This window comes from Hippopotamus amphibius, chromosome 8 (genome assembly GCF_030028045.1).
Source record: "Hippopotamus amphibius kiboko isolate mHipAmp2 chromosome 8, mHipAmp2.hap2, whole genome shotgun sequence".
Lineage (NCBI taxonomy): Eukaryota > Metazoa > Chordata > Mammalia > Artiodactyla > Hippopotamidae > Hippopotamus > Hippopotamus amphibius.
The window spans coordinates 125,675,369-125,687,762 of NC_080193.1; the positions used below are offsets into that span (position 1 = coordinate 125,675,369).

The 12,394-nt window shown below is 45.5% G+C and overlaps 1 protein-coding gene across 1 annotated transcript; it reads right to left on the reverse strand.

Moving 5' to 3' along the window:
* Nucleotides 1-4,038: 4,038 nt before the first annotated feature.
* HOXD1 (homeobox D1) lies at nucleotides 4,039-5,983 on the reverse strand. The gene is made up of 2 exons (XM_057745986.1): nucleotides 5,353-5,983; nucleotides 4,039-5,012 (listed from the first exon to the last, which is right to left on the reverse strand). The coding sequence occupies exons 1-2, from the start codon at nucleotides 5,981-5,983 to the stop codon at nucleotides 4,678-4,680; spliced, it is 966 nt and encodes a 321-aa protein (XP_057601969.1). The 3' UTR covers nucleotides 4,039-4,677.
* Between the last annotated feature and the right edge of the window lie 6,411 nt (nucleotides 5,984-12,394).

Below are 12,394 nucleotides of genomic sequence, written 5' to 3' on the forward strand. Positions count from 1 at the left end.
CACATTCTAAAGCTCCATAGGTTAAATTTTCAAGGCCTCAGATAATACAATATGTGCCTCTTGTTGATGCTAATCTTACAGAGCTACACGATCATTAAATTAACTTTTCAGTAATAACCAGCAAAGTAAAGGATTATGGAATGATACTAAGATGATAAGGAAACATAATGATCTTCCAGACCAACCCCCTTTGTTTTATAGGAGAAACTGCTACCAGGGAAGTTATTTTCCCTTTTAATCATAAAACACTGTTAGTGCTAAAACCCAGGCCTCCTCCCTTAAGAACAGTGTTCTTATTTTCACAGTCCTTTTCCTCAGCCTCAGTGATTCCACCCTTCCAGGAAATGTTTAGAAGTCAGCAGTGCAGGTGGGTCATCTTTAGCTCTATATTTCTCTTCCCTTTGTATCATTGAGAAGAAAACACACCAGAAAAGAACCTCCAGCATGAAACAGAGCTCCAACTCCAAGGCAGTGAAGTAATTCATCCAGCCAGCAGCCTAGAAGAACATAGTGGGGTTGAGATGCTCAGATAGCAGAACAGAGCCCCAACCTGCCATTGTTCACATTACCTATTATTTGATGCACTTGAAGCCAGGAGCAAACAACAAATCTGGCTCCAAGATGTTGGAGAGAAGCAATTATTGCTATCATCTTTTACAGGCAATGGCTGGGTAGCAGGAATAGAACAACTGTTTCAGGAAGGGAGAGAGATGAACCCAAAGAAACTTAAACGTCACTAACTTGGGCCCTACCAGGTCTAGGGAGGTGCCCTGGCAATTTTGTATTTATGATTTTGAGGGTTTCTTTTTTCTAAAGCGTTTCCCTCAAATTGTAGTTTAGGCTGTACAAAACCTCCAAGAATGGAATGTGCTAAATCATCTAGAGGCCTCTAGGAATGCCTCGAAGATGTCAGTGAACTGTTTTATTAGCTGTTACAAGTCCAAGTGACCACTCTTTGGCTGTCCTTTACATTTATTAAATAGATCAATAAGACTATTAGAAATAGAAGACATCATGTTTAAATCTTTACCATCTAAGTGATAGACCTTCCCTTTATACCAATATTTAGGATTTCATTTGTCTTGAATTAGTTAAACAGTTTCTATTGAAATTATATTTCTGCATAACAAGTATAACTTCAGAAGCAGTTATGAGATGTTAAATAGAACTATTTTAGATATTTGTTACATGGTCATGCCCCAGAAATATGCTATAGAATTCAAAGCCATGAAAATCTTGATTTCTACTTAGATGGAGATTTATCATTATTTGTGAGATATGTCCAGTATGTTTTCACTTTCAAATCACAAATAAAGTTTTAACAATGGATATTTTCCTCATTGAGAGGTCTGTGGTCAAACTAAACATCTCTCAGAAACTGATTAGGTCCTGAGGTTTTCAAATTCAATATTCGGCAAATACAGAGCATTTGTTTGACCATAAGAAATAATTAAGAACTTCAGAGTTAATGCAACTCTCCTGAGCCTGCTCCTCTTTTCTGATGACATGATAATTGGACATAACCTCTTCTGGTCTTGGGCCTCACCTTATTTATATAAGACTGTGGCAGAATAAATCACATACAATCTATCTTTTGAGGATCTAGGTGACATTGCTTTAGGTTTTTACATCAGCAAGTCCTTTGTTTGCTAGTAGTCAAGTACTGTGAGGAAAAATTTCTTATGTTATTTAATGCTTTATTTATTCTTCCTCACTCCCAGCTATCCTGAATCCAGAAAAATAGACACATGGTCATTCTGTGAAGACAAAGGAACATTGAATAGCTAAGTATACAACAGATAGAGCTGTCCACTGTGTATTCATTCTTGCAATGAGTTGCTAAAGGGTAAATTAGAATATTTAGTTCAAAATCTTATAAAATAGAAATGGGATGGATTGTCTTAGCAGTTTCACAGTTTGTGTAGTAACCATCATACTTCATCGAAGATCTGACTCAAAATAACACAAGGCTCTGAATAATGGGAAAGGGGAATGTTCCACAAATATCCACATGAGCCAGGGATCTCCACTAACGAGATGTAGTTAATAATACCTCAAATCCACTTTTCCTGTATGAATACAATATCACTGTAATCCTAGGGGCTGCATTTGCTTTCTCAGAACTGAACTCTCTTTCTCCCAATGACAGGCCTAAAATAAAATTGGCAGAAGTCGTTGAGTTGTTTCTGTAACATTTTCATTGCTGGAAGAGACCTCCAGAGGTCACCTAGTTTGTCCCAATCTCCAGCCAGGACTCTCCCTAATACTGAATATAGCTGTTTAGCAATCTGCATTAAGAAAGCTTTTAAAGATCCCTGGGGCTGGTCAAAAAATAGCTAATATTGGCCTGATTCATAGAACAGCATTATAGGTATGTCAAAATAGCCACCTTCATCAGGGAACACACCCATCAGGGCTAAGTGCTAGTAGTAGCTTCAAAAGGAAAAGCTTTATTTTCTCAGAGAAAAGGGTGGTAGATTAAGGAAATGACCAAGTGTGGTGGTATTTTTGTGTTTAGGTGTACATTTGAATGCTTATCAAAAAAGAAACATTGTCTTGTCAAAGGCCACTGCAGGGGAAGCCCGGAGGTAGCTGTGAGCCAGCAGATTGCAACTTTTTAACAAGTCCTTTCAAATAGCTACAGAGCTCAGAGGGGAGGCTGTTGTCTCAAACAAGATCTGATTAGCATCAGTTAGTGAAAGGCAGATGGTGAAACATAAGAATAATATTGACAGACCAGCTTTTTAAATGGTATGTTTTCCCCCTAATCAGCCGAGTTTGTTAGAGCTGATAATTTTATTTCTTCAACTCCATTAACTGTGGCTACAGTGGACAGGAATTTAAGTGTAATTTCAATCTTCTAAGACAATCACATGAGGGTTTTACAGGGAAAGTATTCCTCCACAGTTATTACACTTCTGAATTATCAGGTTGAAGTACCATACTAGAATCTAGAAATTCAGCTAAGAGGAGAGCTGAGACTCTTAGCTGGACTATTTTGGGCCTTTAAGCCTTTCAGTTGAACTATACAGAGAATTTAAAGATATAGCTATAGCAATCTATAAAGTGAGGAAAATGACCTGCCCCCCACCCCGGACAGTTGTCCCAAGTATCCACATGATTTTATGTATTAGCACCACAGTTTTTCAAATAATATTTGTGTAGGGTTACATAAAAGCCTGTTCAACCATGGATGCCTTCAGGGTTGGGAACTGAGGGGCTGGGTGGAAACAAGGTTAGAGGTTTTCTATCATGTCCCCTCTTGCCAACTTTAAAATTTTGTGCCTGTACTTCTTCCAAAGAATTCATTTGAAAATACATCATTTTTTAAAAACAGAAAGGCACCTCTGTGCTCTTATAAGGCTAGACATGCAGCCTGGGTTACAGGAAGTGGAAAACTGTAACTACTGGCCTCTCCTAGCCTCCTTTGTAATTCTTGACTTTGGAAATAGGAAGTCAGCCATTGAGACTTTTTGATGTGCAGCTGCCTTCCTCGGAGAACACTAACCAACTAACAAAGTTTTCAAGTTGTCTTTCCTCTTCCTTTTGTGAGAACAGGAGACAGAAGGATTAGGAGATCTCTCTGCAGTGTCTCCTTGGCTATACAACATTATGCGTAGTCTGCATATTTACCATAAAACTAGGGCACTTAAAGATAAGGAAATACTTCCATAATTATTTGCATAGTGGGCAAAGTAGGTTTTTTTCTCCCTTAAATGGCTCAGATAATTGTCCCTAACTAGTTTGCATACACAGCCTTTGAGAAGTGCTGTTTTTTAAAGTTATCAACCTAACAAATTCCCATAGCAGAATCAAGAAATTCCATGTAGAAGAAACTGAATCAGCTTTAAAGAAAGGTAATCAAAATAGCTGTAAGGACAAGCAGAGGGTAGCACATTCTGTAATTTTTATTACAGAAAAAAACTTCAAACCCTTTACATGCTATGACATTAAATGTCATATATAAGTTCATTACAAGCAAACCTCTTAAAAATATACATACTGTATATATTTACATTCAAGTTTGAGTAACTGGTGTCAAGGTATATAGTTCAGGATCTTTACCCACCCTGTGGATTTGTTCAGCTACTAACTAAACAGCGATTGTATCTTCACTCAGGCACATGGAGAGGTAGAAACTGCTTTCTAAAGAAAAGAAAAAAAAAAGCAAAAGCTGTAGTGCAAACATGAAGATCATTGTTGAAGCAGCTTATACATCAAGGAGGCCCTAACTATAACTAGCTTTGGTCATCTCTAGAAACTGAATACATGTAGGCTTGTCTTTTAAACTTAAATCAAGTAAAACTTTGGGTAGATGCTCTTCTGAGCACATCAAGGGGTTGACAGAGCTCAGCAAGGAATGCTCTGGCACTCTGCACTGAGAGCTGCATATGAGTAAGTCAGGCAACATAGCAGCAGGTCTGGGCTGGCGGCTAGGCACCTTTTCCCTGATAAGACACAATTAACACACGAATGAGTGGCTTTTGAGACTTCAAATTAACATCTGTACACCCACAGCTCGGAACTCAGAAGCCACCAAGATACTTCCTCTCCCAAGTGAAATCTGTTATTTCCACCATGCCCACCTTCATCCCAGACTGAGCTAATAAGTCCAGATGGGGATGGGGTTGCCTATGAGTTCTACAGGCCACGGTTTCTAAACCTCATGACTAAACCTCATGAAGGTTCTTGGGCCTGAGAAGGGCTCCCCGGGTTCTTGCCAGACTTGGTGGGGCTCGTTCCTGAGAGGGGAAGTTGGAGGGAAGTCACGGGGGTGGCCGGGGGCAGAAGCCCTTCTCGTTCCCTCTTCTTCTGTTTCATCCTGCGGTTCTGAAACCAGATTTTAACTTGGGTGTCATTCAGCTGCAATGAGTTGGCTATCTCGATGCGTCGGGCCCGAGTTAAGTACTTATTGAAATGAAACTCCTTCTCCAGTTCTGTCAGTTGCTTGGTGCTGAAATTCGTGCGGATCGCGCTGGAGGAGCTGGCGGCTCCACACTCGGTGAATTTGCCTGCAACGTAAAGACAGGGCGTCAGCGGGGCGAGAGAACGCCGAGACGAGACTCGGGAGGGCTTTGAGTTAGATTACAAGCAAAGTCCCTGAACGGCCCTCCTGGGTCTCCGAACACAGTTGTGCCAGGAGAAAAGCTTCACGGAGCGCTCCTTCCCGCAATTTTCTCAACGCCTGGCACTCGGGGCTCGCTCAGTGGAATTCGCCTGCTTTAATGATGCCTCGAATCCCCAAGCCGCCATCCAGAGGGACAGATACAGTGCGCCCCCGGAGCAATTCCGCGGGGCAGGCTCCGTCCCCAACCCCAGGTGCGTGCGTCCGTCCAAGGCCCAAGTACTTACTTTTCTTCGGGGCGTTCCTCTTCACTTTCATCCATTCGAACGTGCTGAAGGCGGCGGGGAGGCCGGAGGCCGGGGCCGCGGACTTGGGGTGGACGCCGGGGGCGGGGGACGCGGTCTGGAAAGCCCCGGAGTGGCCGTCGGCCGGCTCTTTGAGACACGCCGGGAAGGGGCCGGGCTCGCCGAAGGCCGCGTAGTCCACCTGGCCGCTGAGGAGGAAGGAGCCGCCGCCCGAGAAGACGGCCGAGGTGGCGTAGTGGACGTGCGCCCCGCCGTCGTCGGCCGGCCGCCCGAGCGCGCACGGGAAATCAAATGCGGGCCCGGGCCCCGAGAGGCCGTAGTCCGCACGCCCAGCCGGGGCAGGTGCGCTGCCCGGTTCGTAGGCCCCCTCCAGGGGGCACGGCCCGTACGCCGGCGCGGCCGGGGACGGCGCGGGAGGCTGCGCCGGGGCGGCCGGGGGCGAGGGCGCCGCTCGGGCGGCGGCCAGGGGCAGGCAGCTCATGAAGGCGCCGTCGCCGCTGCCCAGGGGGAAGGCGGGCTGCAGGACCACGGGCCGGGCGTCGGCGCGGCAGAACTTGGGCGCGAAGCTCAGCACGTCGCCGCCGCACGACACGTAGTCCAGGTAGGAGCTCATGGTTCCGGCCCACCCCCCTGGAGCGCTCCGGCCCGGCCCAGGTGCGGGGCGCGCAGGACCGCCGCGGTCTGCGCCGCTCCGCCTTCCCTCTCTAGCCCAGCTGCCCTCGCCGAGCCATGGCGAGCCAGCCGGGGGTAAATAGTGGCCTAATATAGCGGCGGGGTGGCCACGTGGCGCCGGCCGGCCAATGGGCGCCAGCCCCGCACGGCCCGGGTCCCGACTGGCGCGCCGCTCCAGGCTCCTGCCCCGCCGCCAACTTTGCCAAACCCGCGGGTGGCCGCCGCCGCCCAGCGCCCCACCCCGGCCCGGGAGAGAGCCTCCTGGTCCTAGAGCTGCCTGGGGAAGGGCGGGGCGAGAGCGCGGGACGCCTGCTTCCTGGACAGGTATTGGACCAGGTGGGTAGAAAGGCAGGACTGGCCGCTCGGGTGAGGACGAGAGGATGGAGAGGGTGAGAGCTCGTTCTTCTGCATCGTGGGTGGCTAGTCCCTCGGGTGAGAACGGTGGGCGATGCGGTGTGGAAAGGGTTAAAAGGGCCTCGGGGACCAATCCTAGCCTCTTCCAGGGAAGGTAAAGTTATTCCTCTTCCCCTTTTCTCTGAGCGCTATGCTCTTTCAACGTTCTTGGCATGTCTCCTGATCTCTCTCCTAAACCGGGAGTAGATGTTTAATTTTCCCTTTTTTCCCCCTCTCCCCAACTCTTGGGACTAAAATTTGTGCTGTGACTGCTGTGTAGCTGGGGCGGAACAAATCTTCACTTTTAGGCTAGATTTTCACGTTACTTCGCAGCTTCCTCCGCTGTTTCCATTTGTGGCGGCATTATAAGGGCGAGTATAGGAGTGCCGGGTTTTGATTTGGATTGAAGATAAAGTGTATGCCTTGTGGGACGTTTAGCAGATCACCGCCTCTAACTAGGCTGTAAAGAATCTACCCTTGCAGTGGAACGTTCGTTGAGCTCCTCTCTGGGAGGCTGGCAAACGCACCGGTGCTGCGCACGCTTTCTCCGAGGCGCTTTGGCTCCAGGGCGCAAAGGCTTCCTAGGGACCGGTCAGATCTCAGAGGTTTGGACGGGCTTGTACCTCGAAGCAATTAAAGCTTCTGTTCCATCAGATAAGTGCTGCGTCGTCTCTTGCGAGTGAAATCTGAGGGGCTCACAATGTTAATGGGCTCACGTCTTTCCCTTGATAATACGGTTTTGTTTACTGAGTGTAGAGAGACGGGAAACAAAAGTTCAATTGGCACAGGAAATGAAAAGTAGAAGGGTTACAAAGACAAGCTTTACATTGACAAACTTTCCAACTTCTTGAACATTTTTTTTTTAATGTTTCCCTCTTGGGGGCTCTAGGAAAAATAACAAATTAAATAAATAAATGTTATTTACACACAGCAGTAATGAAAGAGGGTGGTTTCCTAAAGCTCTGTGTGAATAAAGAGTCTACTCTTGGCTTATTCAAGTGCCCTTGAGAACTTGATCTATTACAGCCTCTGAGTTATTGTGACCGAGGTTTTATTATTGTTTTACTGATCCACTTGTCATGAAAGAGTGATTGAGTCCTTGCCTAAAATTCCACTCTGAGGAAGTCTGGAAAATAGGAGCCTTTACAGTCCAGGGAGCCAGTTCCTTACAGGGATGTGAACTTGTGAATAAACAGAGCCACACCAAAAGTGTTACCAGTGTTGAGGCTGAAGTTGACCCAGAATGGGGGAAGGTTGGGCCAGGAGAGGAGGGGGTGGGTAGAGGGTAGACATCTAGGAATGAACACAAAGCTAGAAAGGTCTAGGATTCCTGCACTGCTGAAGTTCTTGGATTTAATTGGGAAATAAAATCCTGGGCTGGAAAATAGCCCTTCAAACTTGATACTACTATTTCAGTTATCTCCTGTAGCCAGCCACAAGACAAAGGTCCTAAATAGTTTTTTTTTCTAAATAGTTTTTAAAAAGAGAAGAAGGGTCTTCTTTAGCACCTTGGTTGGGAAATGATAGAGCTCTTCAGAGCTAGCTCAGGCTTCAAATATAGATGCATTTCTTCACTGTCCTCCTTCTGCGCCCTTAATGCATAAGTATCCGCAGGTAAGATACTGCTGAGTTCACAATGCCCCCTCATCCCCCCACTGGCTAGACTTTAATTTTTACCAGTTTTTACCAGCATAATGTCTTAGCTCTCACACTCCTGTCTCAAAACTATAAGACCCACTCTCAAACAGTACTCATCTGATCACAACTCCTAGGTCCAGAGGCCCCAAGGGGTCAAAAAGGAAGGATGGCCTTGTAAATGTCTCTGGAGAAAGACATCCAGCTGGCTGCAACCCAGATATAGGACAGAAGACAGCCTGATTGTCTGGCAAATCTGAACAAAACCTACCAATTTAAGGGCCTTTTCTCCAAGGTTTCAGGAAAAACAGGCAGCCTAGGTGCCTTGGTAACCTTCACTGCAACAAAGACCAGGTTTTTGATGCTGAGCATTTGGAGCAAAGGTTGGGTCCTTCATGTCACAGTTATGCATTGACTTTGGTGCGCCCATGAGCTGTGCACACTATTTCCCCAAAATGAAATTTTGGAGATTAAGCTTTTGCTGAGGGAAGAAGATGTCCTGAAAGGGACATCTAAAATAAATAACCAAAAAGTTAGATGTTAAAAATTGTGTTATTTTAACAACTGTGGGTGAGAGTGGCCGGGGTGTTCCCTGTTTGTTCAGACCCACTAACAGTTCCCTGATAATCGCAGGCAGAGAACTGCATTCTTCTCACCCTTCTCTGCTCCCTTTACCCTCCCGGCCTTTGGTATATTTTATGCCTTGGGGCTCAGAGTTGCCATCTCCACCCCTGGGCTGGTTCTTCACTTGCTCAGAATGACAGTCAAGACTCTGGTCACCTCAGATTCGGATTCAATAAACATTTGCCAAGGACCTCCTGCGTAAGAACTTTTTGTTAGGGGAGGGTTAGGCTAAGAAAAAAAGATATTCTCAAGCCAGTGGAACAAGGGATTCATTTCTGGCACGTGTTAGCTATGCTATAAATCTACTCTAGGAAAATCCAAATCTATAATTTTCTAAGGAGATATTTAAAGATATTATTGGGGCAATTGTATGTATAAAGATACGAATATAGGATATTTTGAGTAACTTGTAAGTTCGTCTCCTAGAAGTTCACAGAGTATGGAAGAAATGTCTTATTTCTTATTTATTGCCTGTTGGACTCATGGATTCTCCAGGGTCACTTGCCCTGCTGGGTCCTGTGCAGTGAGTTCTCAGCGGGAGGTGACAGCCTAGAGGCCTGATTGCCAGGTTGTGTTTGATGTAGGAATGCTTTGAAATCTCGCCCATCCTACTCACCACCACGGCAGTCACCCCCTAACCACCGCCCAGGACTACCTTTCTCTCCCATTCAAACAACAAGCTTCTTTTCTGCAGACAGATGTGACGGAGGGTGGCAGTCTGGCCTTCTGTGTGTTTACAGTTTTTCCTAAGAAGCCTCTTACAGTCCCTTTCCACAAGCCCCATTGTGTTATCCCTTGGAGATGCTTGACTACATGCAAACTCTTGGCTCCACAGCCCCAAAGGACAGAAAGCCTCTTGCTTATTGGAATAAAAAGGGGGTTCTTTTAAGCAACATGTGCCGTTCTCTGCAGCACTCTTCTGTCCCAAGATAGAGGTAGGGATGAACAGGATCCTGAAGACAGGAATTCAAAACCTGTCAGAAGTCTGCTAACATGACCCTCCCTGAGGAAAGCAGTTCAGTGTGCTGTGCCTTTCCCTAGAGCTTTGTGAAAGACTTGTGGGTCAACCCCGTGCCCGGCACATGGGAGGCATTCAAGAAACGTTTGTTGGGCAGACATAAAAATGGACAGAATAGTGTCTTCACTGTGACCAGTGTCGGCTAAAGGATATCCTTAGATTATTGGCTCCCAGCACCACTTCAGGCAGGTAGGAATCACCAGAGAAGCTTGTTTAAATGTGCAGTTTCCTCAGCCTCTCCCCACCCCCACTGAGCTTCTAATCCAATAGCTCTTACTCAGGAGTCTTTTTAATAAGCCTGTTGGGTGATTCTAAAGCAGTGTTCCCTGGAACCACACTTTGATCATTTCTGCTTTAGGAGCTGGGGTGGGGGGGCAGTGTGGGAAGAGAGGGGTGATTCTTGACCAGCAAGATGGGAGCTCATGGCTAAGTGGAGCAGGGAAAGTGTGCAGAAGCCTGTTGGGTGGTAGGCACAGTGAGGTCAATGTCAAGGTCAAAACTTAACTCTAGCTGGGCTGAAGTTCCTGAAAAATATCTTGAAAAGGTAGTCAGTAGGAGTGTCCCAAGTTTTGCTGACAAAATAGTGCTTTGAAGAGACCCAGCTCACTTCTTGCCAGTTCCCTAACTTGGTTTTGAGAATGACAGTGGGGAAGGAAGTGAAAGAGAGGGATTTGTCTTTTCCAGTCCCTTTAGAGAAAGCTGAGTGGTTCTGAGGCAATGGGAAGAAGGAAGGAGTAGGAATGGAGGTGTAGACTTCTGAGGCCCCACCTTGAGCTGTTCCTGCAAGAAAGGGCAGAACTGAGCCCAGGTCCGCACACCCTCCACCAACACTCATTTCCTTCCACCTCTCCCAAATTGTCTGGAATGAGCATTTGAGCCCTCAGGATCCAGAGGGGGTCAAACGTCCCTTGGCCTAAGGGGTAACTCCTACTCTGGCTAAAGATTGACCTTTCACAGCACAAGATGTCAATGCTAGAAGACCCCTTAGGCATAAGCGACATCAAACCCCTCATTTTAGTGGGGAAGTTACTTTATGTACTCAGAAGTTAAAAGGCAAAGCCATCCTGCAAAAGGTGAGGGAACCAACTTGGGTTTCCTGAATCTCTACTGTCTGCAAAGAGCAGGATGTCAGGCAGCCCCTCCTCTGCGCAGTGGTGGCCTCCATGCTGAGCAGCAGAACAGTGTTCAAGGAGACCACACAGCCAGTGGGGCTGACTGGGAGGCCTGCAGCCCTCACTTTGCCCTTTGTTTGTTAAACTTGTACCTCCAACTTCTGAGGCCCCACCTTGAGCTGTTCCTGTAAGAAAGGACAGAACTGAGCCTGGGTCCCCACACCCTCCACCAAGCAAAAGTAAAGGATCCCCTCATTTCCTGTTTAGTTTGATCAGCATCAGGGCCCTGGAGAAAAAACAAGAGGTGTTCCTAGATTGGAAGATTGGACAGGCAAGTACAAATAAGGACATGTGTGGACACACGCAGGTACACCCAGGTCAATTATACTGATTTTTTTTTCTCCTTTATAGTAGGTATTCAGCTTAAACTTACATGGTTCAAGATTCAAAGGGTACAAAAGGATATGCAGTGAAAGTCTTTCTCCCACCCCTGTCCCCAGCCAACTAGTTCCCTTCACATGGACACCAATTTTATGAGTTTCTTCACCAATTTTATGAGTATATCTTTCCAGAAATACTTTATACCTTTACAATCATAGATGTATATATTTAATTATAGATATATCTCCCCACATTTTTACACGAATGATAACGTATTACAAGACTCTTCTGCACCATGCTTTCCCCCCTATTATATCTTAAAAATCATTTCATACAGAACTTTCTACTTTATTTTTACAACTTTATGCTGGTCTACTGTATACATCTACCACAATTTATTTAGCCAGTCTCTTATTAATGGGCATTTATTTATTTTCATTTTGGTATTACAAACACATGTTCAAGTTTTTGCCTATTAGGAAAATTCCTAGACATGAAATTACTTAATCTAATGTATGTGCACTGGCAATTTTGATATATATTGCTAAGTTGCTCTCTTTAGAAGTGAATTAATTTATACTTCTACCAGCAACATATGAGAATTCATGTTTCCTCACACCCTTGACAAGTCAGTGGGATATTAAAGTTTTTTATTTTTGCCAACCTAAGTGAAAAATAATACCTTTTACTTACCCTTATAGCATCTCCAAAAATGTCATTCTTCCTTATCATACTTGATACTATTATAATTCAACTTTACAAATGCTAATACTGACACAGAAAAAAGATAAACAACTTACTGTAGTCACATCCAATGTAAATGGCCAAGGTCAGATGTTCAGCACTCTTTCCTATATTACACTGTGCCATGAGGAAGCCTAAGGAGGTTCAAAGAGAATGGGTGGCTTCAAGCATTCCCTGAAAGACACATGGTCTAAAAAAAGCACAGAAGCTTTCAGACATCTGCTAAGAGGCCTCCTCTGTAGACCACATTTCTGCATGGTCCCCTGGAGAGTATCTTCCGGAAGCTGAGGGACTCTGATTAGCAATCTGATCTGACCTAGTCCTAAGCATTAGCTTGGATTCAATATCTGGGAAGCAGTAGGGTGTTGTTTTTGATTTCCCTGAGACTTCTTTCTCACTGGCCACCCAGGATCTAAGTATTGATCAGCACGGTGTGGGTAAGAGG

Excerpts from the sequence above, each read along its gene's own strand:
- HOXD1 (XM_057745986.1), bottom strand. The coding sequence starts at position 5,983 with ATGAGCTCCTACCTGGACTACGTGTCGTGCGGCGGCGACGTGCTGAGC. Across the intron at positions 5,013-5,352 it reads GAGGAACGCCCCGAAGAAAA|GCAAATTCACCGAGTGTGGA; the intron begins GTAAGTACTTGG and ends TTTACGTTGCAG.